Source organism: Chionomys nivalis, chromosome 3 (assembly GCF_950005125.1).
Source record: "Chionomys nivalis chromosome 3, mChiNiv1.1, whole genome shotgun sequence".
Classification (NCBI taxonomy): domain Eukaryota; kingdom Metazoa; phylum Chordata; class Mammalia; order Rodentia; family Cricetidae; genus Chionomys; species Chionomys nivalis.
In genome coordinates this window covers 122,766,211-122,791,353 of record NC_080088.1, presented here as the reverse complement: position 1 = coordinate 122,791,353, position 25,143 = coordinate 122,766,211, and the positions used below count along the sequence as shown (strand labels likewise).

Genomic DNA, 25,143 nt, shown 5'->3' with positions numbered 1-25,143 from the left:
CAGTAAGGGATTCACTTTGAAAAAAATCCTCCAGTTCCCCTATCTCTGCTTCTAGTTCAGCTAAGAAACAAGTCCAGCCTATGCCCTCATGAAAAACTGACCCCGTGTGCTTTGGCTTCCAGCCAGGACAGGCTGACCCCTCTGAAACTGTGAGCCAAAGCAAACATCTCCATAGGGCATTTCCATCTAGAATTGTAAGGGTAACAGCATGGATAACCAACACCCTGTGTGGCCTCCTCCTTGTGCAACCCCACCCCGTGTGACCCTGCCCCATGTGATCCCACTCCAGTAGATGCTGAGGGCTTGTAGGGACTGGATGTAAAAGACCACCGGTTTCCTTAGAGTGGAGACTCTGAAAGATAGCCTACCCGCCTCCGCAGCAGCCCAGCCGCTGGCTCACATCCCGCTGGAGCAAACCCTCCAGGAGGGACCTCAGTTCTGGGGAGAAGGCATCTGGAAGCTGCACGTTCTGGGGAGAGAAGAGATGGATTTTGAAGGCCCATCCTAAGGCAGTGGCTTCACACCCAACCAGAGGTCAAGGCTGCTCCTTGGGTAAGAGATTATCTAAAACTGAATTCACGACAGGCTAGCATTAATCTAAAACGGTTACTGCTTGGTTTGGGAATCTTCCGGCAGGTTGGCAGGGCTAGTCTCCGTTTATTTGATGGCCATGCCGGCTCCCCACCTGCCACAGCTTATTCTGCTCAGTTCCGGATCTCATCATTAGCGGTGGAGCATGCTTCCACTCATCTCTTTCTCTCAAAACTTCCCTAGGAATGATTTTGTCATCATGTATTTATTTCACATTTCATGTTTTATATATGTATGTATAGATAACATCACATGTTGTATATAATACTTTGTGGTTTTGATCTCTTTATGTCTTTTTGTATTATATATCATGAACACATGGTTGTTCAAATGGGTGTGGGTGCCTGTGTGCCACAAGGCCCTTGTGGAGGTCAGACTGTCCTCATCATCCACCTGGTGTCTTTGGTGCCTTTCTGCTGGGCACACCCGGGTGAGGAAACCCCGGCCTTCCGTGGATTTTCCTCTCTTCAGAAGTCATCTCCCAGCAGGACTGCTATTACAAATGCATCCGGTTTCCACGTGGTTCTCGGGATCAGAACTCTGACCCTCAGGTCCGTGGGACAAATTCTTTATCCACAGGGCCATCTCCCCAGCCCTGCGGCACCTTACGCCTTTCCCAGCACATTTAGCCGGTAACAATGAGACACGGAACACGGAGACCACGCTTAATCATCTCACCACTGTCAGGGTCATGCGGTCTATCTCGTGCTTGTCTTTGGTTTTGTGCTGTCTGAAAGGGCTGTGGCTGTAGACATAAAAGAAAGCTCTATTAAAACAAGGCATCGGCTAACTTGGTACAGGCACTGACTAATATTTGGGTAAAGTACAGAAGTTAGATGATAAACATTCGCTATTTCTGAAAACAAAACCCAGCCACAGCAGAGACCATATCCCGAATGAGCCAGATACGACACACTTGGCCCTCACTGTGGTGACATTATGACAATAAGAGAGGCCTCTCCAGCTAAAAGTCACCAGCAGGACACAGGCACCAGGCAGCCATGTCAGCAAGGGTGAGGGCTGCAGTAGCTGTGGCAGACTTCTGCAATGCAGCTCCTAAAACAGCGGATGCTCTGTGCTGCACCGAATCCCTGCAGTGAATGCGGATCCGCCTGGAAGCCAGGGCGCACAGCATGACACAGCCCAGTAACAAGGACGGCCCCAGCGGGCCCAGTCTTGCTTTACCCAGGGTGAGTCAGGAAAGCTGGAGTCCATGTGACCTGGCTGTTCAGCACCCATGTTTACATCTAGACAAAAGACAGTGGCAGCAGACAGTAGGTGCTAATACTGTGGTCAGCTGTAAAGTGTCAGAGCCCAGACGGGCTTGGTAAGCCGAGGACTCCTCTTTGCTGTGTTATTTATTATATATACTTCTTTACTATTATTTTTCAAGCTATTATTCTCATCTAGAGTTACACCAGGCCATTTTCAGCTGTGTATATGTTATCATCTCCTCTTTCTCTCTCTCCCCCTGCTCCCCTTCTCTCCCTCGCTCCCTCTTCTCTCTCTGCTCCCCTTTTTCTCTCTCTGCTTCCCCTTCTCTCTCCCTACTCCCCCTTCTCTCTGTTCCCCCCTTTTCTCCCTCTGCTCCACAGTTTTCAATACTCTCCTATAATCCACACATGTATTAAAATCTGGGACCACAAGTGACAACATGATGCTTGTGTCTCTGGAGCAGACTCAGCTGGCATTAAATGATTAGCTCCAGCGTAGCCATTTTAACTACAAATGGCTTAACTTTGTTATCCTTTATGGCAGAACATAATGCTACATTGTCTTCATCCATGCCTTTGTTGGTGGATGCCTAGCTGCTTCCGTAGTCCATGCCTAGCTGCTTCCGTAGTCTTGCCATTGTGAGAACTGATGTGGTGAGCATGGGTCATCAAGTGTCTGTGATGTGTTCATGTGAAGTGTTACATAAACATCTGAGAGTGTTATATAGTACACACACACACGTGGTGGGGGGGTCTATGTAGTCCAGGTGGGCCCTAAACTCACTATGTAGCCCAGGCTGTCCTCAAACTCACTTCCATTCTCCCACTTTAGTTTCCAATGTGCTGGGATTTTAAGTGTGAGCCATATTTTTTGTGTCCTGGAAAGTCTGTAGAAGCTAGCTTTCAAATATGCAAATTAGAACCCCTGGACCAGTGATGTACTGGAAGCTGATGAAGGGCTACAGGCTAGGACCAGGTCTCCTGACAGAGAGGCATGTCTTTGCCATGGCCACGCCCATGTATGAGGTATGTCAGACATAAACTGACATGAGATCCTCTGGGAAGGATCTGAGGCCAACACTACCTACTGCAGCCATGCATGGAAGCCGAGACCTAGCAACTCTAAAGGAGGGAGTCCCAGTCCCACCTGTCCTAGGCTGCCATTCCTGCTGGAGGGAAGGTTTTAGTCTCCTTCCTTCTCCCTCTGGACAAGAGAGGGAGCCCCAGCACCGTGGTGAATGACCACAGCTATGCCATCTCCTAAGAGCACTAATTGAACAAAAATTCAAACAAGACAAACTGACACTGGCCAAGGATGTGTGATAATCTTTGAACTGATTTGACTGGAAATGTCCTTTTCACCTTGTTTCCAAGGAGAAGAAACATGCAGTTACTGCGCTCAGAGAGGAAACAGAAGTCAGGCATGGTGGTGCACCAGCAAGGGAGGCAGAAGAGCAGAGGATCCAGGTTCAAAGGCATCCTCAGCTATGCAGGAATTCCAGGCAAGCATAGACCACACGAGACACCATCAGATAAATACATAAAATAATAAAAGCCCAAAGCACGGAAGACAGTGCTTGCGTGCTACTGGCGACAATGTCCTCTGAATCACCAACTGCCTCTTGGACAGCCCCTCTTGGACAAACCCACAGAAGTAGCAGTACGCCGGGGCCCAGGCAGAGGGATGCCAAGTCAGTGGTGGCATCTCCATCTGCCATCCTGCTGCCTCCCCCCCATTATGTTTCTCAAGGTTTAAGGAGTTGGAGAGGACCTTGAACTTAAGGATGCCCACACAGGTGAGTGCAAAGCCAGCAGATTCCGTTCATCCTTGACCTCTGACACAGTGTGAAGGTCACTCCCAGAGTCCTGTTGAAATGTTCTAACTGTCCTGTGAGGCGGGGGCCTTTAAAAGGTGACACCAGGAGGGCTCTAACCCCAGGAAGGAGTAAAGCTGTTGTGGAGGGGCCAGCCAGAAAGGTGAGTCTGACTTCCCTCTCCCGCCCGGCCACATCCTGTAATGACACTGTAGGAAATCCTTCAAGCTGCTCACTGAACTCCTGGCTTCCATGAACATGAGCCCAAAGAAATGCTGTTCATTAAAAACCACCTGGGTGGCGTGGTTCCGTTTCAGTCCCTCCACCAAGCTCCCATCTGTCCCTAGGTCCACAGTCCCCATTTACAAGTTCAGTGAGTCCACGTCTGACTCAGCAAGGCAACATGGGAAGTGACTTTCCAGCTCTCCCACCCTGGGCCATCTCGTCAGGAACACTTGAGTATTCAGCCCCACACATACGAGCTGCCAAATGGAGTCTTGATTACTCTTTGTGAACCAAGTCTGGGACTTGGCTTTCTATTTTGGAAAATGTTAAAGAGAAACCTCAGATAGTAACATCTCCATTTTGAGCAGGACAAGTGGCACTCACAGAACATGTGACGGCAGCTGTGCCCTGATGCGGGCTCTGTAAATAGTCTTCAGCACAGAGTACAGAGACAGGCTTCCCAGCTCTGGGTGGCTTTTGACTACAGAGAGCCCACATCTCGAGTAAAAGCACACACAGCTCTCTTAATTAGAGAGTGTCAGGCTGAGCACATCCCCCCACACCTGCCAGGAAACTGAGGAAGCCCACGCACTCCCACATCAGACACTTCAAATCCACAGGGTTGACACTGAGCCCAAACCAATGTGACATATGATTAAACACTCTCACAACTTAATTTTAGAATGCAAGAAAGATTGTATGTCATATCAAATATGCCTTCGGAATTTGAGCCAGTAACTATCTATAAATGGTCCCCTTTCCCCCAGTGGCACTCAACCCTAACCCCAGACCTCCACTCAGGCTCTATGTTGATGGAAGACATATTGGGGGGGGGGGCTGCCCCAGAGGGAAAGTTCTTGATTCCCATAATTCTGAGGGAAACAGGGAATCTCTTATGCACTTGGATACCTGAGTTGCCCAAGCACCCTAAACTATGACAACTAAAACTATCCCCAGGGAGTGTTGAGTGGCCCTGGAGATTGCAGCTGAGTGTTGCTGAGGCTGCCCTTAGGATAGGATGGGAAGGGAAAAGGTCACTCCAGGAATGCAGCACGCCTCCAGACACAAGCTCTGCTCACTCAGTGTCCTGCTCTACCCACTTTCACTTCTCAGGGTCAATGAAGAGCAGCTTCAGGGGCCTCTAAACAAGGACAGGTTCACAAGACAGTGCTGTGTCTCCCGGAGGCAGCTTAATGAGCGGCATCTTCTGTTATTTCTGGCTGTTGAAGGATGGTCCCCTGCCTAGTTCCTTCGCCTCTAAAGCAAATCCCCTCGTTTTTACTTTATGGGTCTGGTTGTTTGCCTGCATCTTGTGCCTGCAGTGCCGGCAGAGGCCAGAGAACGAAGCCAGGGCCCCTGGAACTGGAGTTACAGATGGCTGCAAGCTGCTATGTGGGTGCTGGGAATCAAACCTGGGTCCTCTGAAGAGCAGAGAGTGCCCTTCACCCCTGAGCCCTGTCTCTAGTCTCAGTTCTTCCTTCTGCAGACCCACCTTGGGGCCTTGCTCATGAAAGGGCCCTGTGACCGCTGGTTCTGTTGACTACATCCTCCCAAGAGCGAACTGCTGCCCTTCCTCATCCAGGTGCACGGATGTCCCTGCACTGTCTACGCTGACTCTACCATTCTGTCCCTCACATCCCCTCCTGTTGCAGCTCAGGCATGTCTCTGTCCCACTACACTACAGGCGGCTTCAAGAATCATTTTGCTGCAGGTCACAAGGTCTTGTCATCCCGTTGTTAAAAATCCCCCAGTTCCTGACACCGAGAAACAAGGCCATGCTCCGCAGCGCATACCGAGGCCCTCCCAGGTCGGCATTGCCTCTGCTAACATACCCTACTTGAGACAGTAATTACCACTCAGTGGGCCCCTGTGGCAAGCTGCACCTGTCCCCACCACATCATCTCCATCCTGAGAGCCCCATCTCCCACACAGTTACCCCACTCAGCCACACCAGAAGTGGGTCCTCCACTTCTGTGCTTCCCGGTTCCCAGTCCTCTGGGGGAGCCTCCCCCTCTTTTACCTTCCTTCTCCCTCCTCCCAAAGCCCTCTTCCCCTCCTCCTCTGCATCAGGCCCTCATGTGCTTTAAGTACTCAATAAATGTTTATCAAGCTTAAATCGCAGGAGTCAGAACTAATTTCCTGCTCTTTGCTTCTAGTGCTATGCAGTCTCTGGAAGGGCTTCTGGGTAAGCATGGGAGAGAGTGGTCTGAGCGCTGAACCTCAGGGGGGAGGATGCATCAAAGCCACCTAGGCCAAGACTCCTCCCCAGTACAGGCAGTCAGCAATCAGGGACCCTGGGAACTGGCATGGAGAAGCAAGAGGCTTACATGGCCACACATATAACAGATTCTTAGGTGATACAACCTCTCTCTGTCTCTCTCTCTCTGTCTCTCTGTCTCTCTCTCTGTCTCTCTCTCTGTGTGTGTGTGTGTGTGTGCTAGCACATGCATGCACATGCATGTGGGGAGATGTGTAGAGGTCAGAGGACAACTTTGAGGAGCTGGTTCTCTCCTTCTACCATGTTGGTCCCAGGGATTGAACTCAGGTGTCTTTCTGTGCTGAGCCATCTCACCAGATGCCCCCCTCCCCCCGCCAAAACAGCCCTTCCATGAGACTCCCTTTTGAAGAGTTGCAGTCAGGCATTTTGGTCACCTGACCTGTGCCCACTCTCTGGCTTTCATCTCTCTCACCTCTCTCTCCACACTTGTCCCTGGGGCCGTCCTCAGGGATCTTAAGGTCTGTGAGAGAAACTTCTTGTCCCAGGAGAGGAAGGATTTCACCAAGGACTTTCTATTTCCCTATTCAGAAGGACTCAGAAATTGAACCGCAGCTGTGTAAAACTGAACTCACTCCACGAGGGGCAAATCACAGTTGCATAGGACTGAAGTGGTAATCAGACAAGCCCTTCCCGATTCTTCAAACACAAAGTCGTCTTTCACTAGGGACGGCAATGAAGAGGCAAATCCCAGCCTTCTCGGGCTTGCACCGTTTCCCTGGGGTCCTTTATTGATGACTCTCGTATGGACAGTTTGGCTTGATGCTTTCGTAATCCAATTCCGCTGTGCCCTGTTGTCTCCAGCAACTGGAGGGACTCCTGGGTGTCTCCGTGAACCTGCAAGGACTGTAGTGGGGACAGAAGGGGGCCTCCCTGGGAAATGGCTTCCCCTGACTTGCTCTGCATAACCTCTAATCAGGTCAGCTAGTCCTGGGATCAGGAATAAGGGGCGCCTGGGCTCCACCGACATGGTACTGGTAATGTAATTACGGAATAACAGACCTGACTTTCTTAGCGGTAATACAATTTTACATCCCCAGGGAATACAATGGGCGCAGCAGAATTGGATTACAGAAGCATCAGGATATAGTGAGTGGAGCCGAGGTTGGGGGACTATGGCATTCAACAGCTCTTCAAATGTACTAAGCAGAACCTATGAGTTTTCCCAGGGGTGCAGTGAACCCTCAACAGACTGTGGGCACAGGCTACTGGGCAACTGATAAGAGAGAAATCTAGACAGGAAGTGGGGACACGCATCTTTCTTGGACCTCTGTAGTGAGAATGGCAAGTACAGTTGGGTTCCGCTAGAACAAGCTCCCACTTAAAACCAGCTAGAGCATCTAGAAAGTCACAGAAGGTGTCAGCTGTCAATCATCCCCTCCCTGCCGCCCAACTCAGTGTCTCTGTAGCTTAGAATACAGTCAAGTAGAAAGGTCAACTTCCAAGAGACAATGTTAGCAGGCTCACAGAGAAATGCCAACTTTTCAGGCAGGGTTACTTTGGCTCCCCAGCCCCACACTCCAGAATTCCCAAATGCTTGATGTTCAGGAATCATGAGAAGTCATTTGTGGCGGTGTGGGGGACAACACACCACCTTCTCCGGTCATCCACGTTTTAATGCTTCCGCCTAGTCCCAGAATATGGTTTACTGTGGAAATGCTCCAAAGCCCTCTTGGTTAGCTCTATTTAGTCTTATTTTTACCTTAGTCCTAGCTTAAGGTACCCAGGACCTATGGCATGGGACAAAAAGATGAAGCCAGAAAGTATTAATCTCTGAATCCTCAGCATAGAAGCTGGCCTGAGTAAAAAAGGAGGAGCCACCATGGCTGTCATCTGCAGCAGTGTGGCTTAAAGGCCACTGTGCAATTTAACATGACATCAAGACAGTAATTTATAAATATTCTCCCCACCCCAGGCTGAGGATGGAACCCAGGGTCTCTTGCACATGAGGCAAGCCCTCTGCCACTGGGTTAACCTCAGCCCAGGAACCTCCACTGGACCCAAGCACCCCAGGACAGGACATCTGGGTTCCACTCACCCCCGCAGGAGCTTGAAGAGCATACAACCCAGGGAGAACCAGTCAGCGCTGCTGTCATACGGTGTCCCCTTCTGCAACACCTCCGGAGCCATGTACCCATGGGTGCCCCTGGGGAGGGAAGGAGATGGTCACGGGAGGACACCGCCCCTTGTTGAGAGGGCAGTGGCTGAGCACGGAGAAGAGAGCATGCACCATGGCCTGAGCACACGCCTTATGCTGAGTGCTCTGCAGAAGGCGATCGTGAGTTCACACAGGAAGGGAAGGAGGATGAAGGCAATTTGGCTAAGGCATCTATCACCCCGTGGACCGCCAGGGTTGATGCAACCGATCTGGCTGGTGGTGTCTGTGAAGACCCATAGGGACATACACTGTGCCCCAAGATGAGCCTGAGTGACCCAGGGGATCTACGACGCCATCAAAAAGAATGTTGGGAAAGCCCCTGTCTGCAGCTCTATAGCTGTTCTCTTTCTCACTGACTTCTGTCAATGAGAGGATGAAGAGGTGCTGAGGGGAACACGAGTATGGCCAGGGCTCAGCATCACAAGGCCCAAGAGGTGAACTGAACCTACGTATGGCAGGAGGCAAGGTTCAAATCATGCCCTGCCTTAGGGTAAGTGCTGCTGACTTGTTTACACACACTGAGGATTCACTCAGAAACCCCAAGTCAGTAAGGATCATGGATGATCACTGGAGCCCATGGGGAGGCTTCAAGGAGCTGCACAATGCGTGAAATGGGTGCTGGCAGGTAGTGGCAGGCCTGGCTTTCCACAAGGTGCCAGCATAAGATCAAAAGAGCCATGCCAGCAACAGAGGAGGCCCCTGCCAGGGCTTCCAAAATGCTTATTGGGAAAGCTGAGTTTTAGATAGCCTGGAAGCCCTTTGAGGTGACTGCTGGGTGCTATCCGTGACTGAACCACCATTTGGGAGGGGAGGGACAACCTCCAGGAGAAATCAAACCAGCTGATGTAGATGGCTCTGCAGGTGTCCACTACCTCTGGAGTTTGCTAGCTTCCTGTACATTTATCTGCACTGAAGTGATGCCAGCATTTAAACCAGGAGCCTGGCCAACTTCTCAGCCCAATCTCTTTGTAAATGCTGTTTGAGATGGCCAGTGTCAACTGTTCACACAGATTTGGAATACCTGGGAGGGACCACTCACTCCCGGGCATGCCTGGAACTGAACTGATTAGGGTTCACACTGAGGTGGCAAAACCCACACTAAAAGTGGGCAGCACCATTCTCTAGGCTTGGGTCCCGGGCTGTACAAAAGGGACAAAGTGAGCAGAGCAGGGACTGTTCTCCTGACCGGATGTGATGTGCCCAGCTGCCTCGGGTCCACAGCTAGGATGTCCCTGCCATGATGTGCTATAACCTGGAATACAACTCAAGTCCTCGCTCCCTTAATTTGCTGTTATCAGAGTATTCTATCACAGTGACAGTAAAGGAAGCCAAGCCACTGTTCAAAATACAGCGCTTCCGGAGGCAGGCACAGCAGGCCTCCATGTGGACTGGATTCACCTCTCAGGACCTAGGCGGCCAGCTTAGTAGGATAAACTATGCCATGCCACAGAGCTGAGTTCTGGGAAGATGCATCCTTATGAATCTACTATTCATGTTTAGTAATGACCACAGTAAACTGAAGACAAGAGCGTGCCAAAGAGGGGTGGCATTAAAAATGCAAAAGCATCTCTCAAAAATGGCCAAGGAACAGCCTGAGGGAAGTGCAGATAGCCCGCTGGGCAGACCCTTGATGCTCTCAGAGCCTTGCAACAGTTTCTGGGCAAAGAGCATCTGCTTAGAGAAACTGTGCAGTTTACCATCCATGTATCAACAGCGGAGCAATGCGCTTTCAAAGGCAGTTTGCATTTAAAGCAGGCCCTCATCGAGCACCGCAAATCCACCCCTTCAGATCTAGTTACACAAAAGGAAGGTCTGTGTTTATTCTGCACACAGAATGAAACTCAGGGTACCTATCTCCAGGTCCATTCAGTAGAGAGAGCATTTGCTCAGAGGGATGGTGAAATGTAACTGTAGAAGACTCGGTGCTAGGAATGAGAAACTTTCATATTTATTTAGTGCCTGTGTGTGCCTGTGTGCCAGGCCATGGCTTGTGTGTGGAGGACACAGGACAACTTATGGGAGTCAGTTCTCTCCTCCCTCCCTTCATGTGGAGCCTGGAGATCGAACTCAGATGGTCAGGCAGTGTGGCAACAGCTTTCTCTGCTGAGCCATTCATGGGCCCAGGGGGAAGAAGGGAAAGTGGGCTTTTGGGGTGGTCACTGGCACACTCTTCTTCAGAGCTAGGGCAAGGCTTTTATCTAGAGGTGGCCAAAGGCCACCTGAACTTAGCTCTGCCACCACTAAATGCAGCTCCTAGTCTTCAGAGATGGCTAGAGGTTGTGGGCTCAAGAGGCACTTCCCTGTGGCAACTGGTTCACCTCTCAAGTCTAGGATACGGCCTGTGTTAAGCCCTGAACCTGTGAGTAAGCAGGTGTCTGATTCCCCGAAGTTCCTGAAGTACAGGAGACGGAGGTGGAAGCCGGCCTGAGCCCTCCCTGGGGGCATTGTGGGCAGCCTTCCGTCATGTGCCTCTCTAGGGCAACGGGCTCTGTACATACTCTGGCAATGGGGTAAAAGTGTATTTGCTCTACTTTACAGAAGAGACTGAAGGTAAGAGGTGAGCTGACTTGCTCAGATTCCACGGGCAGCATGACCTTCAGCTTCTTCAGAACCAGACCCCTTCCCAAGCAGGGTCAGTTCCCCGGGAGCCGTGTCTGTCCCCATAAACAGTGACGGGAAGCACTCTGCTCTTTACCTCCACTCCCACCACCTTGACACTGAGTACAACAGAGAAAATGCAGCTGATGCAGGAGACGGGGGCACCTGTGGCCAGGTGTGCTGCCTGAACAAAGGTGCCACATTGTGGACTGCGGCAAACGCAGCGGACATGCTACTCACACACTGGCGTGTGGCTTCTTTTTGGAGAAATCGCAGGCAAGACCAAGATCAGATATCCTCACATGCCCCTGTTCATCCAGGAGGATGTTTGCAGGCTGAAAGAAAAAGAAGTTCAAGAGTCCCCAGGAGACGACCGAGCTGCACATGACCTCCACAGGGCATCCCTATGTCATCACGGGGAACTCTGTGTTCTCAAATCAGCCAGCAGGACAAGGAACATAGCTCCACTCTGCTGACTTCAGTGGGAAGGAGCTGTAAGGTGGACAAAGGGCCCTCTCTGTAATGGTCTGTCCTGTCCCTTTAAGAGACAGGTCCCGCCTGCACCCTCCCCCATCGACAGAGGCAAGTAGATCTTCCTTCTGCTTCCAGCCTGAGCTCTCTTTGCCCTGTCTCTCTTTGGAAGAGGTGGCTGCAGCCTCCTCTGCCCTCATCTTCTCCCCCTCCCCCATCTCCCTCTCTCTTTCACTGTTTCTCTCTCTCTCCCTCTCTTCCTTTCCTCCCATAACCTACTGAATAAACTATACCCAAACCCTCTCTCTGCATGGCATGCCTATCCATCTCTCACCCACTGCGGCTCCTTGTGGGGACTGGCTTCCATGCCAACCTACCAAGGTCTCTCACCTACCACCTCCCACCCTCCTGGGACACACAGAGGCCTCAGGTGGTGGGACCCGGCTGCCCCTTATGGCCTACTACTGCCCCTCAGGGAACTGCACCATTTTATCTTAACCATTACACCAACCCCACCAGAGAATGACACCCAAAGTGGGGGTGGGGGGCAGCAGGGTTCCCACTATAGAATTGAAAGCATGTCTTCACCATTACTCCAAGGGCTCCAGTGTAGCCTCAGGGACATGCTAGCAATGGGGTTACCCCAAGAGCTCAGGTGTAGCCGCATGGACATCCTAGCAATGGGGAGCAGGCGCACAGGCTTCTGGAGGTCATCTGTGGACCACGAGGTTTAGAGAACATGGCTTCAAGGGGCAAGACAAGGAAGGGATCTTGCAAGATGTGCAACTGTTGACCCAAAGCTTCATGCTAATTCTGATGAAGAGCCATCACTGACGAGGGCCCTAGCAAATGGCTAAACAGTCTGACCCTGACTCTGGTGTGACTGGGACAATTTCCATCTAGATTAGATTTGGGCAGAACAATCACAGAAACAAAGGCCACGCCCCCACACACCCAACTACAGTCTCCTCAGGAACAGCTTTTTGCCTTCTGCCGTGAAGCACCTATTGTTTTGACTAAAATAAAAATAATGACAAGCTCTTACAATACTGAAGCATGAATAATCATGCTTTGGATTAAATTTGAATGGGAACTGAATAACATCATTGCCTACTAAAAAGCTTAGAAAACAAAACACAGCAGAGACATGGGTCTAAAGCCATCCCAGGGTCTAAATTAAGACACAGGGCAGCAGCTCCGTGAGCTGTCAGCATGTATCTGGTTCCTCATAAAATTCATGAACAGCTAACATGCCATGAGCCCACCAGCATCTGCTTATTTCTAGTTCAATAAAAAATTATCTTTTCTTCTGTATGCACGCATGAAAGAAAGCTAAGAGAGTAATCCTTTAACACAAAGAACACTTTCAACTTCTCAGAAGTATTTGGGGAAAAGAAATTATGTGCTCAAAACCAAAATATAGCACTTTGCTTCCTAGATCTATCAGCATCAGGACAGGCTGGTACAAGCCTCCAAGAGGGAGGCTGAGACAGGAGGATCTCGAGTTCCATGCCGCCCTGGACTACACAGGGAGACCCGTCTCAAACAAGCAACACAACGTCCGTCTCACAGAGCCCTGGAGAAAGTAACTGGACTTCATCTCAGACCACTGCATACTCGACCATTCCAGGAGACAGAAACCAGCCACTAGCACTTTCTCTTGGCGTTCTCTTATCCTATGCTGTCACCTCTACCAATTTACCTCTCGATGCTACTGAGACATCCCACACATGTGTCTATAATCTGTCGGGGTCTCACCCTGGATGATTTTGTTTGTTTGTTGTTTTTGTCATCTGAGAAGAGAGAACCATCATTGAGAAGATGCCTTCATATGATCAAGCTGTAGGCAAGCCTGTAGGGCATTTTCTTAATTAGTGATTTATGGGGTAGACACAGCCCATTGTGGGTGGTGTCGTCCCCGGTCAGGTGGTCCTGGGTTCTCTAAGAAAGCAGGCTGAGCAAGCAGTGGGGGAATAAACCAGTAAGCAGCACTGTAACGGTAAAAGTTAAACACCGCGTCACCAAGGGGCGGCAGTGGGCAGCGTGCCACAAGGGGCAGTGGGTACCAGGCAGGGAGCCACGGGGCAGGTGAGAGCCCTTGGTGGGTCAGCCAGTCCCTCGAGGAGCTGCAGCGGATGAGAGACAGAGAGGGATAGGCGTACCATGCGGAGAGAGGGTTTGGGTAGAGTTTACTCAGTGGGCTATGGGAGGGAGGGTGAGGAGAGAACGGGGGGGGGGGGGGGAGGAGAAGGGAGAGAAGCAGAAGTTACCTCTTCAGGAGAGGGAAGAGAGGGACAGAAAGGAGGGAGCTTGCAGGCTGGAAGAGGAAGGAAGATCCAAGGGGAGGGGAGTGGGCAGGGCTTATCTCTTAAAGGGACAGGGCAGACCATTACAAGCACCCCTCCATGGCCTCTGCATCAGCTCTTGCCTCTAGGTCCCTGCCCTGTTTGAGCTTCTGTCTTGACTTCCTTACATGATGGATTACAAACTATAAAATGAAACAAACCCTTTCCTCCCTGAGTTGGTGCTGGTCATGGAGGTTTATTGCAGAAATAGAATCCCTGACTAATGCAGTCCCTTTTATTTTCTTCTCTGTCTGCATCACACATAGACAGTGTCACCATGGACACACCCATATTCCCTCCTGCATGGAGACCCCAGCACCAAGCACTTGACCACAACTCAGTGAGTCAATCTCAGCTCAGTAAGGGACCACAAGGTGTCCCCAGGAAGTTTTATGAACTGAGCTGCAATCCACAACCCACCCCTTTCCATCCACCCAGCCTTGTTCACAGGAGCAAGGACTCCATCATCCTTTATCTTGGCCCACAGCTTGTCTTTATCCGTCTCAAACCCTGACCCACCAGCAGGATAAGATCTGTTCCTTAGTGAGCGTCAACCAAACCATGATTATATACGAAGTTGGAAATGCCCCAAACATACCAACCAGCATCTCCTATATTGTGTAACATCTGGACCTAGCATGAGAACTTCTCCACCCAGTACCTTAGCAGGCACTGAGGTTGCCATGACAATGGGGACTGGCCACAGGTACCGTCCCTGCTGTGGGCACACCCCAATCCTCCTCACCTTCAGGTCTCTGTAGACAACGAAGCGTGTATGCATGTGCTCGAGACCCAGGATGATCTCGCTGGCATAAAAGCGCATCTCCTTCTCAGAAAACACCCCGTGCTGGGACAGGTGGTAGTGCATGTCGCCCCCTGCAACCAGAGACCCAGAATGTTCACTGAGAGTAGACGGGGTCACCCTAAATAACAGGGGTGCGAGAGCAAAACAGAATGGCTCTTCCTTTTGCCTTGACATCTGTCTTTGGTTTCTGTAATCTGACCAAAGGTGTTGATCATTATAGAAACAACTTCAAGTGGATGAGATGGAGCCACCACTAGGGGCTTGTGGCTCGGCTACCAATTATACCACCAAGCATGGGCCAGCTGGACCACTGACTATTTAAACCTGCCTAGTAACCGAACCCCCCTACATAGTGTTCCAAAGCAATGACCGCCTCAATAGGCCACAGTTAAAAACAAACAAACAAACAAACAAAAAACCCCCAAAAAAAAACAAAACAAGAAAAGCCTTCAACACTGGTTCCATGGAAAGGGATATGATGCTGTCAATGCTGTCAAACCAGTGAAGTGTAACTGGCAAACCCTAGGCGATGGGTATCCAAGAAACCTCATGAAACTGTTACCCTAGCCATAACTTCAGAATTGTTCAAAATACAATGTTGGGAAAAGGAAACAGTTTCACTGCTTCAAGGACAGTCCATAAGGCCCAGGGCAGGGAGGGGTGTGTGATAGTCTGTCACATGGCAGGGAGGGGTGTGTGATAGTCTGTCACATGGCAGGGAGGGGTGTATGATAGTCTGTCACATGGCAGACTTTGTTGCCTTGCACCCCACACACCTCTTCCCTCACTGCACATGTACTGAGACACTAAATAAAGGGCTCCAAGCTCTTCCCAGTGGGCCAGCTCAGCCTCCACCAGCCTGACCCCGGCAGGGAAGGGGCCACTCTGTCCTCACCCCTCCATGAGCACTGCCCCCTTCTGCCCATCTACACACAGGATCTGCAAGGCATGTGCTGTTGGCTCTGGCATCTTTGGCTCATTACTGACCTTATGTTCTTCCTATTTTGGGGGTAGATCTGAGCTCAAATCAAACACTCAAAACATAATAAAACTTCAAGGGAACTAAAAAAATAAAAAGAATCTGAATGGCTGAATGGTTCATCTTTCATGTCAGCTTTCCTAAAAACATTCCAAGTGCTCCAATATCACACTCTCATGCTGAAAGCCTCCGCAGCTCAACATTTTGTATCTGTGTGTTTTCAGGGTGACCGTTCATGTTTCAAAGATGAACGCAGAGTCCTGAGGACATCGGAAACACAGAGGAGCAAGGCAGGACCCACACAAACCAATCCTGGAAAGCCAGCTTCTCAATGCATGCCTGTGTTTGGCCTATATGCTTGGGAGATATTTCATTCCCAAGAGTTGAGACCATGAAATAAGCTAATTAAAGATTGGGGGCAGCTGCAGTCCAGAAGGTAAAACTTCAAGGCCTGCATTAATTTTGTGAGAAGTTTCTAGATCCAGCTTCCCAGAGAGAGAATGGCAGGCTGAGAGAGAAATCACAGCCAATATTGAAGATGAATCTACCAAAGTCCAAAGGGCAAAGATGCCCTCCAAATTACAAAGAGATTACAATTATGGGACAAGTTCACAGAGTCCAGCATGCCTGGGTGCCACCAGCTCAGAATGAACGCCACACTGAGCTCTCCCTGCAGGTGAACCCCTGGGTTTGCTTACCATTCATCAGGTCCAAGATGAAGCAGAGTTTGTCCGGTGTGTGAAAGGCATAAGTCATGCAGACAATGAAGGGACAGTCCTAGAGAGAATGAACACAAGTCTGAGAAGAACAGGAGCCGCCCCAGAAACCATTTCTACCACCAAACACCCCACTGCAGACTCCTACTCCTTCTCATTGGCTTGAGTGTGACATGTACTGGTCACTTTAGAAACCATGGAGCAACAGATCCTGCTGATGACAGAGACAGGCCATCATCAGAGCAGCTGAACTCGAGACATTCTCTCACCCTGACTCAACCTGGCATTGCTCTCTTCAGAGCCTCCAGGGATGCTGCTGCCCCACTGGCCTCTGCTGGCCACGGTTTGGGTTCTGGCTAGTCAACTATGTATTTGAATCTCTGCTTTGAACGCGGGAGAACCGAACGAGAGGGTGGTTGGTGTCTGTGCTATTAGTACGAAATTAGCTTTTGAAGGTGGAACCTATGCTGTAGAGTGACTGACAGAGTAACTCCACAGTAAATGGGTGTCCATGTCCCTTGAATCAGTTATGGATTCCACAGAACCCTACCAGAAATGAGCGCTGAAAGGCTGACTGCAACTAAAGTACAGACACGCTTTGTGGAAAACTGGAAAGTCACAGAGGATGTGATGACTTCTCACGGGGCTGGGAGAAGGCTTGGTGGGAACACTGCTGCTGCACAGCATGAGGACCTGAGTCCAGATGCCCCGCACCCACCTCAGCACACACTGAAATGCTGACGCTGGGGAGGCAGAGACAAGGGGATCCCTAGGGCTCACTGGCTGTCCATCTAGCCAAGTCAGTGAGCTCCAGGTTCAGGGTGAGACCCTGTCTCAAAACACAAGGTACAGAGTGACAGATTAAGCCAGCATCCACTTCTGGCCTCCACCGGCACACATATGGACAAGTATCCCCATGCCTCTGCATAAGGTGAGCATACACACACACACAGATGACACATGCATATACACATATATACAAGCAAAAATAAACACATATTACACATATATATGCACTCATATATACATGTGCACACACATAGGAGCACACACTATATAAATATACGTGTATACACATGTGTGCACACACATAGGAGCACACACTATATAAATATACGTGTATACACATGTGTACACACACATAGAGGCACACACAGATACACACAGGTACACTCATATATATACATATACGTATCCATAGGTATACACACATGTATCCACAAACACAAGTGCATATAATATATATACATATACACACAGGTGTACACATGTATACAGGAGCATACATACACATGCATACAAACAGGTGTGCACAAACACACACAGAACTGCTCATAAGGTAAATGTAGTTCAGACGGCATGGCCTAAGTTCAAGCACAAAACATTGCAACTGAGGAAGGAACTCTCCAGTGAGCACACATGCAGATGGTCACTTGAGTGCAATGAATGCAACATAAAAGGCGACAGGCAGGGTCAGTGTTTTCTATCAGTGCTGGACAGCTGAGCATCTGCACAACAAAGCCAAAGTATGGCCTGGCCTCACACTCTGTACCAACACTACTGTTCAGACACCTAGGTGCTGAGCCGGGACCAGCTGTTTGGAGCTGTTACCTGTACTGTGCATCACCTGCTGACCCCATGACCTGGCAACTCCACACCAGGCAGACAGTCGGGGGCCCACCTGTGCCACAGGTGCAAGAGCTGCCACACCGCTCTGCTGGATTTGCCCAGCCCAGGAAAGGCCCCTGAGGAGAGTCAGCAGAAGAAGCACTAGACAGGAGCTCAGGCTCTGCAGACCATGCACATTCTGTGTCCTTTTCCTCCATCTAGAAACGGATGAGCCGTTCTTGGCTCAGGTGCTGTCTAGAAGATGGTTGTCAAGCTGGATCTGGTCCTGGGGAAGCTCCTGCCAACCCTGCTGTCCAGCTCATCGAGCTAGCGCCATGTGCAGCAACACAGGCTATCTCATGCTCTCAGGGAGAGAGAAGCAGACTCAGTCACACGTAGGTCGGGCTAACAGCAGAGCTAGCCACTTTGTGAAAGCTCAGGAGAGGAATGACCTGGGCAGGGAACTGGTGTTCCAAGACTTGGGTGACTTCAGGACTTCTGACAAGGCTACTTCTCCTGATGACCAGTCCTCATGACTGCTCTTCTTCCGCAGGACTCACAAGTCCAGATTCTTCACATGACCTCACCACTGTGGAATATTTGTTTAACTATGCAAAGATGTGTTCCCCTTGCTGAACTACGCAAAGATGTGTTTAGTTATGTAAAGATGTGTTTCTGTTTTACCTTGCCTGCTTTAGGCTCCTGATTTCTGATAAAAAGTTGAATGACCAAGAAAGAGGGATGAGGTATAGGCAGGACTTCTGTGCAAGGACAGTAAGAAGGAGGAGGAATTTAGTCTTTAAAGGAAAAAGAAAAAGAGACACCAGGGAGACACAGGGGGCCAGTAAGCCAGATACGGAGAAAGCAGGAAAGTAGGGCATACAAAACTAAAGGTAAAAAGACCCGAGGCAAAACATAGTTGAACAGAAACAGGTTAAATTAGGCTAAAAGATATAGTGGGCAAGTCTAAACTATGGCTGGGCCTTCACAATTCATCAAGTCTCTGTGTCTCTATTTAGGAGACATTATTTAGGTGGCCCAAAGAAAATTCCAACTACACCTCACCACTAGAGGGTTGCAACCACAACACGGCCTATCCACACAATATGGACTTTTTCATCACTGTGAATTATTAAAATCCAAAGAAGGTGCTGAGGTTTCCACAGGAAAACTTCTTTAAAACCTTGGTATTAGGTAGACGCTTAATCTGTAAGTTCTCACCACGCAAGCGAGACAGCCTGAGTTTGATCTCCAGAACCCATATTAAAGAGTTAGTCACGGTGACCTGTGCTTGCAATCCCAACACCACAGACGCAGAGAGGCGGTGTACAAACTTAGACTCATTTCCATAAGTTCTAGAGAAAACTGGGTCAAGATGAACGACAGCTTCCTCTTTGGTCCTCTGCTGAGATGGCGAATTTATTGATGCCAAGTGTTGTGTGTCCTCAAGAACAAGAAGCACAGAGCTGTCCTCCTGTGAGCCAGTGGCATTCTGGGCCCTGTTTAACTCAGGGTTACTATTACTGTGATGAAACAACATGACCAAGATTTAGTTGGGAGAAAGGGTTTGTTTGGTTTACATATCCTGGACCACAGTCCACTGAGGAAAGACAAGGCAGGAACAGGGCAGGAACCTGGAGGCAGGAGCTGATGCAGAGGTCATGGAGGGTGCTGCTTACTGACTTGCTCATCATGGCTTTCTCAGCCTGCTTTCTCATAGAACCCAGGACCACCAGCCCAGGGATGGCCCCAACCACAATGGGCTGGACTCTTCCCCCATCAATCACTAAGAAAATTCTCCACAGGCTTGTGTACAGACTGATCTTATGGAGACATTTTCTCAATTGAAGTTTCCTCTTCTCAGATGACTCTAACTTCTGTCAAGTTGACACAAAACCAGCCAGCATAGCACCCCCCCCATGCTTCTCCAGATCTCCCCACAACCTGGGGAAACCATCTTATTTTGCTCCACAGTTCCCCCTTAATCCTCAGTGGGGCTCCCCTAAAACTTGCCCTGTGATCTAAGGGGCAGCTCAGTGGAACAGAGGACCCTAAACTCAGTAAGGCCAGGGTCTTTCCAAGCTTAGGTGGGGAACTGTACCCAGGACACTGGAGGCCCGTACAGGGAAGATTCTGGAACACGCTGGCTTGTAGTCCTTCTAATGACAGCCGCGAAAAACTGCAAAGAGGCTGGCTGTGTCTCCCCGAGAAAGCAAGGGCCTTTAGTAAGAAAATGAATGAGTTTTAGATTTAGAATGAGGCTCTAAAAAACCAGCAGGTCTCACTTCCTTAATTCAAAGCCCAGGAAGTAAAGCCCAAGCCTATTAAATAGGGAACAGCTTGCCTGAGTCCACAAAGAAGTGGATAGCCGACCAGGATGGAAGCCCCACACCTGCTGGTCTCTGAGCATCCCCAGGGCTCCATAGAAGGTGGTTTCATCCAGTGCCAGGTACAGGCTCCCGTCAACCCAGTTCCAGCCAGCGGGATCTACACCTTCTTTTTTTTTTTTTTTTTTTTTTTTTTTAACCAGCCTCAGTCCTGACCATCAAGTTCTCAACATGCAAGCCGTTCAAGTTTGAGTCTTTCAAATCCTTTATGCAAGCCTTGTTTCTCACAGCCTCAGACCACAGCCTGGTGCTGATCTCTGCCTCCTTTCAAGTTCATGCTTGGGAAAACCCACAGCTACTTCACCAAAGCTGCACCTGCCACCAGAGCCTTCCCTGATGTCTGCGTGAGGGTCGAGAGCCTAACAGCAACATGTGACAGTGGCAAACTCAGCAGGCCTCGTTGGGCATCTGACCAAAGTACTGTGAGACTGTACAAATACTTGTGGTTAGCCCCTCCCCTGCTACACCTAGGAAGCCCCTCCCCTGCCACGCGTTGGAAGCCCCTTCTCCCACAGACCCTCTGATTTCTTTAGTCTGGAGCTCAGTTGTTCCCCAGGGTAAGTGGTTACAGTTTTCATGGCTTTCGTTCAAGCCCCACAGTGCTCATCGCTGCGGTGCCGTGAAACAGATCAGAAGGAGTAACATAGTAACAGAAAAAAGGGGTAGGCTGGGCGCTGCCTCAGAATCCACTGCCTGCCAGCATCATTGATCCAGGGGCCAAGCAGCGGCCAGGAGTGTCCTCTGGTGTTCATGCAGAACCAGACGCTGACAATTCCAAGTCACTTTGCTATGGCTCTCCAGGCTGAGGATTAACCAGCCTCCAGACCACTATCCAGACATAAGCAGGGCTCTCTTCGGTAAGCTTACGGTAGTGGCCCAATGTAACATCATTTTCAAATTTATTCCCTTCAGGTCTGACCAAAGATGCACCCTTGTTTGAAAAAAAAATTAAAAGAATACAAACAAAATGACCTTGTATACTTCCAACATAAAAAAAAAAAATACATTTTCCGTATGACTTCTTGAAAACGAATAGGGCTTTGAAATAACTCACTGAAAATGGAGCTAAATGTCCAGAGCTGGAAAGCAGGGGCGCACAATGATGGAGTATTAAGAGCCCCGTTCTCATCCCACAGCTCACCTAAATGACACGAATGTTTTGCTTCCATAGCAAACAGTCCTTCTGGAAGCTCTGAAAATTAGGATCATTACCAACCACAAGTCAACAAAAGCTGGCCATGAAAACCCACTTTGCCTCCAAAGGGATGGCTGGGCTTGGGTCAGTGAGGCCGAGAACTGGAAGCGGTGGGTCCGCTCTGGGTCTCCACAGCCCTCTCACCAGCTGAAAGGGATCTTTGACTAGCCATTAAGGTTTGATGAGATCCTTTGGGCAGAGAGGACATAGAATCTGGTGATGACAGTCAGAAGGGCCCACCTACGGCTGGAGGTGACAATTAGAAATGCCCACCTATGGCCTGGACAGGGACAACCAGACACCCTCCAATTATGACAGGGATACTGCATCACAGTACAACTCCATGGCCCCAACCCCTGCCCTGCTCTGAGTGTTGCCCGCAGCCTTCTGGTGTCCACATGCTGCATAGATTTAGACAAGGGAAGCTGTCTTGGTTGGGTCAACTCACTTGGTGGCATCTGGGGTTTCTGTAGGTGGTGGTACAGGGAGTGAACACAAGGCCTCATGCCTGCCCATCAAGTGCTCTTTCCCACAGCCACATCTCCAGCTCCAAAGCCGAGGCTGCCGTGACTGACAACACCCGCTGCCAGACAAATAAGTCAGGGTGGATGCCCCACCCCTGCCTGGCTCATCAAGGACAGGGGGAAACCTTTCTTCCTCTGACTAGCTTTACATGGTGTGGGCAACTATTAAATGACATTCAAATGTTCTTCTCATATAATTTCTGCCACCTGGTACTACACGCCGCAAAGAAGGAAGCCAAGGAAGGGCAGGGCTCCGAGGGAGATGCTGGGTCTGTAGGACAGGGGCTGAACTGTCCTCACACCCCACCCACCCTGCCCGGCCCTCCCTGTGTCACATCCTAACCCAGCCTTGGTCAACCTCCTCTGTGATCAGCTGGGACAAACAGAGCAATGGATAAGAGCTAGGAAGCCACAGGGCCAGCTACTCACCCCAGTGCTGACGAGGGACAGCATGATCCTCTCGTTCAGGGCCAGGGTCTCCCCCTGCTTCATCTTCACCCTCTTCTTGTCTAAGCATTTCATGGCGTACCTGAGAACAAACGGGTGAGGGTGCAATCAGCCGGTTACACCAGGCTACACGAACTTCTGGAATATTTCTACCACATTGAAAGAAAGCAAGATGACACCCAGGTGCCCCGCAGGAAATCTCCATTTTGTGGCACTATGGGAGGAAAGCAATCGTGCAGCACCAGAGGGATTTCTCGCAGCACATGGGTAGAGAACCTAGTTAGATAAAGGATGAAGCAGAAACAATAAATAAACACTAATAAAGAAATACATAACGTGTGCTCCTGCCCCATGATACTGGGCGGGGGAGCGGGGAGCAGGAGACCCTGACTGGCTTCTCCCACCCTCATGCATGTCTTGTGGTCTTTCAAGTGATAAATAGACTTTTCATGTCTGTGGCTGGTTATTGGAGGGCCCGCTGACAACTTAAAATTTGCAAGAACCATCTCAAATGGAGGAAAACAGGAAGCACTTTTAGTAAAACAGTGGGAAGCTGAGAGAGAAATCTAAAGTTTGGGTGACTGTCACATTTGCTTCAACTCTCTGGGACTCAGAACACCTGCTTGCTTATGTTTTGTTAACTGAAACAGTGTGAGCTGGGCATGCTGGGAAATGCCTTGAGGCAGAGGCAGGTGATCTCTAAGAGCTGGAGCTCAGCCTGGTCTAGTAGACAGTTCCAGGACAACCTCGGCCACACACTGAGACCCTATCACATGACCTATAGGAAAGCAGACGGATGCTCGAGTTTAGTGTTTTCTCTGTGCAATCCTACAATGTCTGGGTTCCTGAGGCAGCAAGGGACCCTCAGTACATGGGAAATAGTTTCTCCCTGACAAGGAACTTTTGAGATGTTCTACACATTGTCAGGATGGCTTTCATAAAACCTCCTACTGAAGAGCAGAGAGGACAGGACACCCTGGTCCTGGGGGGACTTTCAGCAGGAGCCCTATGGGGCCTTTGTGGGCATCATGGGGCTCAAGCTCCAAGAGGAACAGGTAGCGATTGCAGGACGGTCTCCCTGGAGCGGGCACTCTGCATGCGGCTCCTGTTGGCTTTACGGCAGCTCTGACAAGTGGAGGGCCAGGCTGACGGCCCAAGCTCAAGTCCTGTCTCTTTCTGTGGAAGCAAGGCCTCCACAATGCACTCTTATGGCCCCGTGAGAAGACAGAGGCTCACATTTTCCCGGTGTCTGCTTTCCTGCAGCCATACACTTCCCCAAACCCTCCGCGGCCAATAATCCTGTGCACGCTGAAGTCGTTCATGGTCAGCTGTGGAGGCATAAGACAGAAGGAAGACCAAAATTACAGAAAGTCACATCAAGCGAAGTGTAGACAGCCTGGTGTCCCCTCTCCCTTCCAGGAGAGACTCCTGAGCCTCTCAGGGTGGCGTAACTAGAAGCAGCCTTGTCCCCTGGCCACCTCCCCGTGACACACCAGGCCCAACATGGAGACAGTGTGGGGTTGCAGTGTGGGAGGGGATTGTCCCTGCACACTTGAAAACCTTAGGTTATACAAGCCATGACCCCGGGGCCAAGTGAGCGTAGAATTCCTATTCAAAATGAATAGTGATCTCAGCCTAGAGTTTGGGGACAATGAGACCATTCCAGGCACTATCCTGGGAGGTGGGGGAGGGGGGGCTTGGACAGGAGTTCATGTCAAGAGCATCTGTTTCAGGACAAATGTCTTTCTCACTGGAAATGCTGAGAGGCTGGCTGTGGGCAGGACTCCTCAGATGAAAGTCAAAGAGAGTCACAGAAAAAGACTTCATTTATACAAGTGCTCCCTCCATCCACAGAGCTCAGGGGCCAGGAAAGAGGTATGTGTGTGTGTGTATGTGTGTGCGCCTATATCTGTGTATATATGTGTGTATGTGTGTCTGTGTGTCTGTGTGTGTATGCCTATGTGTGCCTGTGTATGCCTGTGTGTATCTGTCTATGTATATATATATGTGTGTGTGTGTGTACGTATATGTATGTGCCTGTGTCTGTGTATATATGTGTGTACGTGTGTCTGTGTATATCTGTGTGTATCTGTGTCTGTGTACATATATGTGTGTGTGCCTGTATCTGTATCTATATGTGTATACATGTGTATCTGTTCTGTGTATGTATGCCTGTGTGTTATCTGTGTGTATATGTGTATGTGTCTGTTCCTGTGTGTATGTATATGCATGTGCCTGTATCTGTGTATATATGTGTGTATGTGTGTCTGTGTGTATATGCCTGTGTGTGAGTGTATCTGTGTATTTGTATGTATGTGTGTGTCTATGTATATATGTATCTGTGTCTGTATGCATGTGTGTATCTGTCTGTATGTGTGTATATATATGCCTACATCTGTGTATCTGTGTACATGTGTGTCTGCGTCTGTATGCCTGTGTGTGTCTGTGTGTGTATGTGTGTGTGTCTGTGTGTATATGTGTGGGCATGTGTATCTGTATGTGTATATATGGATGCCTGTATCTGTGTACATGTGTATCTGTGTGTGTATATGCCTGTGTGTGTCTGTGTGTACCTATGTATATGTGTGTGTGTGTGTTCCAAACCCTTTCTTTTAAACCATCCGGGACACGAAATACAAACAACAGGTTTAGTGAACTCCTCTTCTAACAGAACCGCTTTAGGTACAAATTTTCTTGAAAAACAAAACACAATTGATTCTTTTGCCCATTAAACCCCATGTTTTTGAGAAGATTCTCGTGAGGAAGGTAGAGATGGAGACAGAACTGTGCA

At 49.7% G+C, this 25,143-nt stretch overlaps 1 protein-coding gene across 2 annotated transcripts in view; it reads right to left on the bottom strand.

Annotated features, from left to right (window-relative positions):
- Positions 1 to 25,143, bottom strand: part of Grk3 (G protein-coupled receptor kinase 3) — a 103,198-nt gene that overhangs the window by 14,863 nt on the left and 63,192 nt on the right. For both annotated transcript variants that reach the window (XM_057763841.1, XM_057763842.1), the window contains 8 exons: positions 23,589 to 23,680; positions 22,335 to 22,434; positions 16,174 to 16,252; positions 14,437 to 14,567; positions 11,116 to 11,210; positions 8,158 to 8,265; positions 1,270 to 1,336; positions 369 to 469 (listed from right to left, as the gene is read on the bottom strand). In XM_057763841.1, the coding sequence (XP_057619824.1) occupies positions 369 to 469; positions 1,270 to 1,336; positions 8,158 to 8,265; positions 11,116 to 11,210; positions 14,437 to 14,567; positions 16,174 to 16,252; positions 22,335 to 22,434; positions 23,589 to 23,680 (773 nt within the window). The remainder of the gene's footprint in view (positions 1 to 368; positions 470 to 1,269; positions 1,337 to 8,157; positions 8,266 to 11,115; positions 11,211 to 14,436; positions 14,568 to 16,173; positions 16,253 to 22,334; positions 22,435 to 23,588; positions 23,681 to 25,143) is intronic.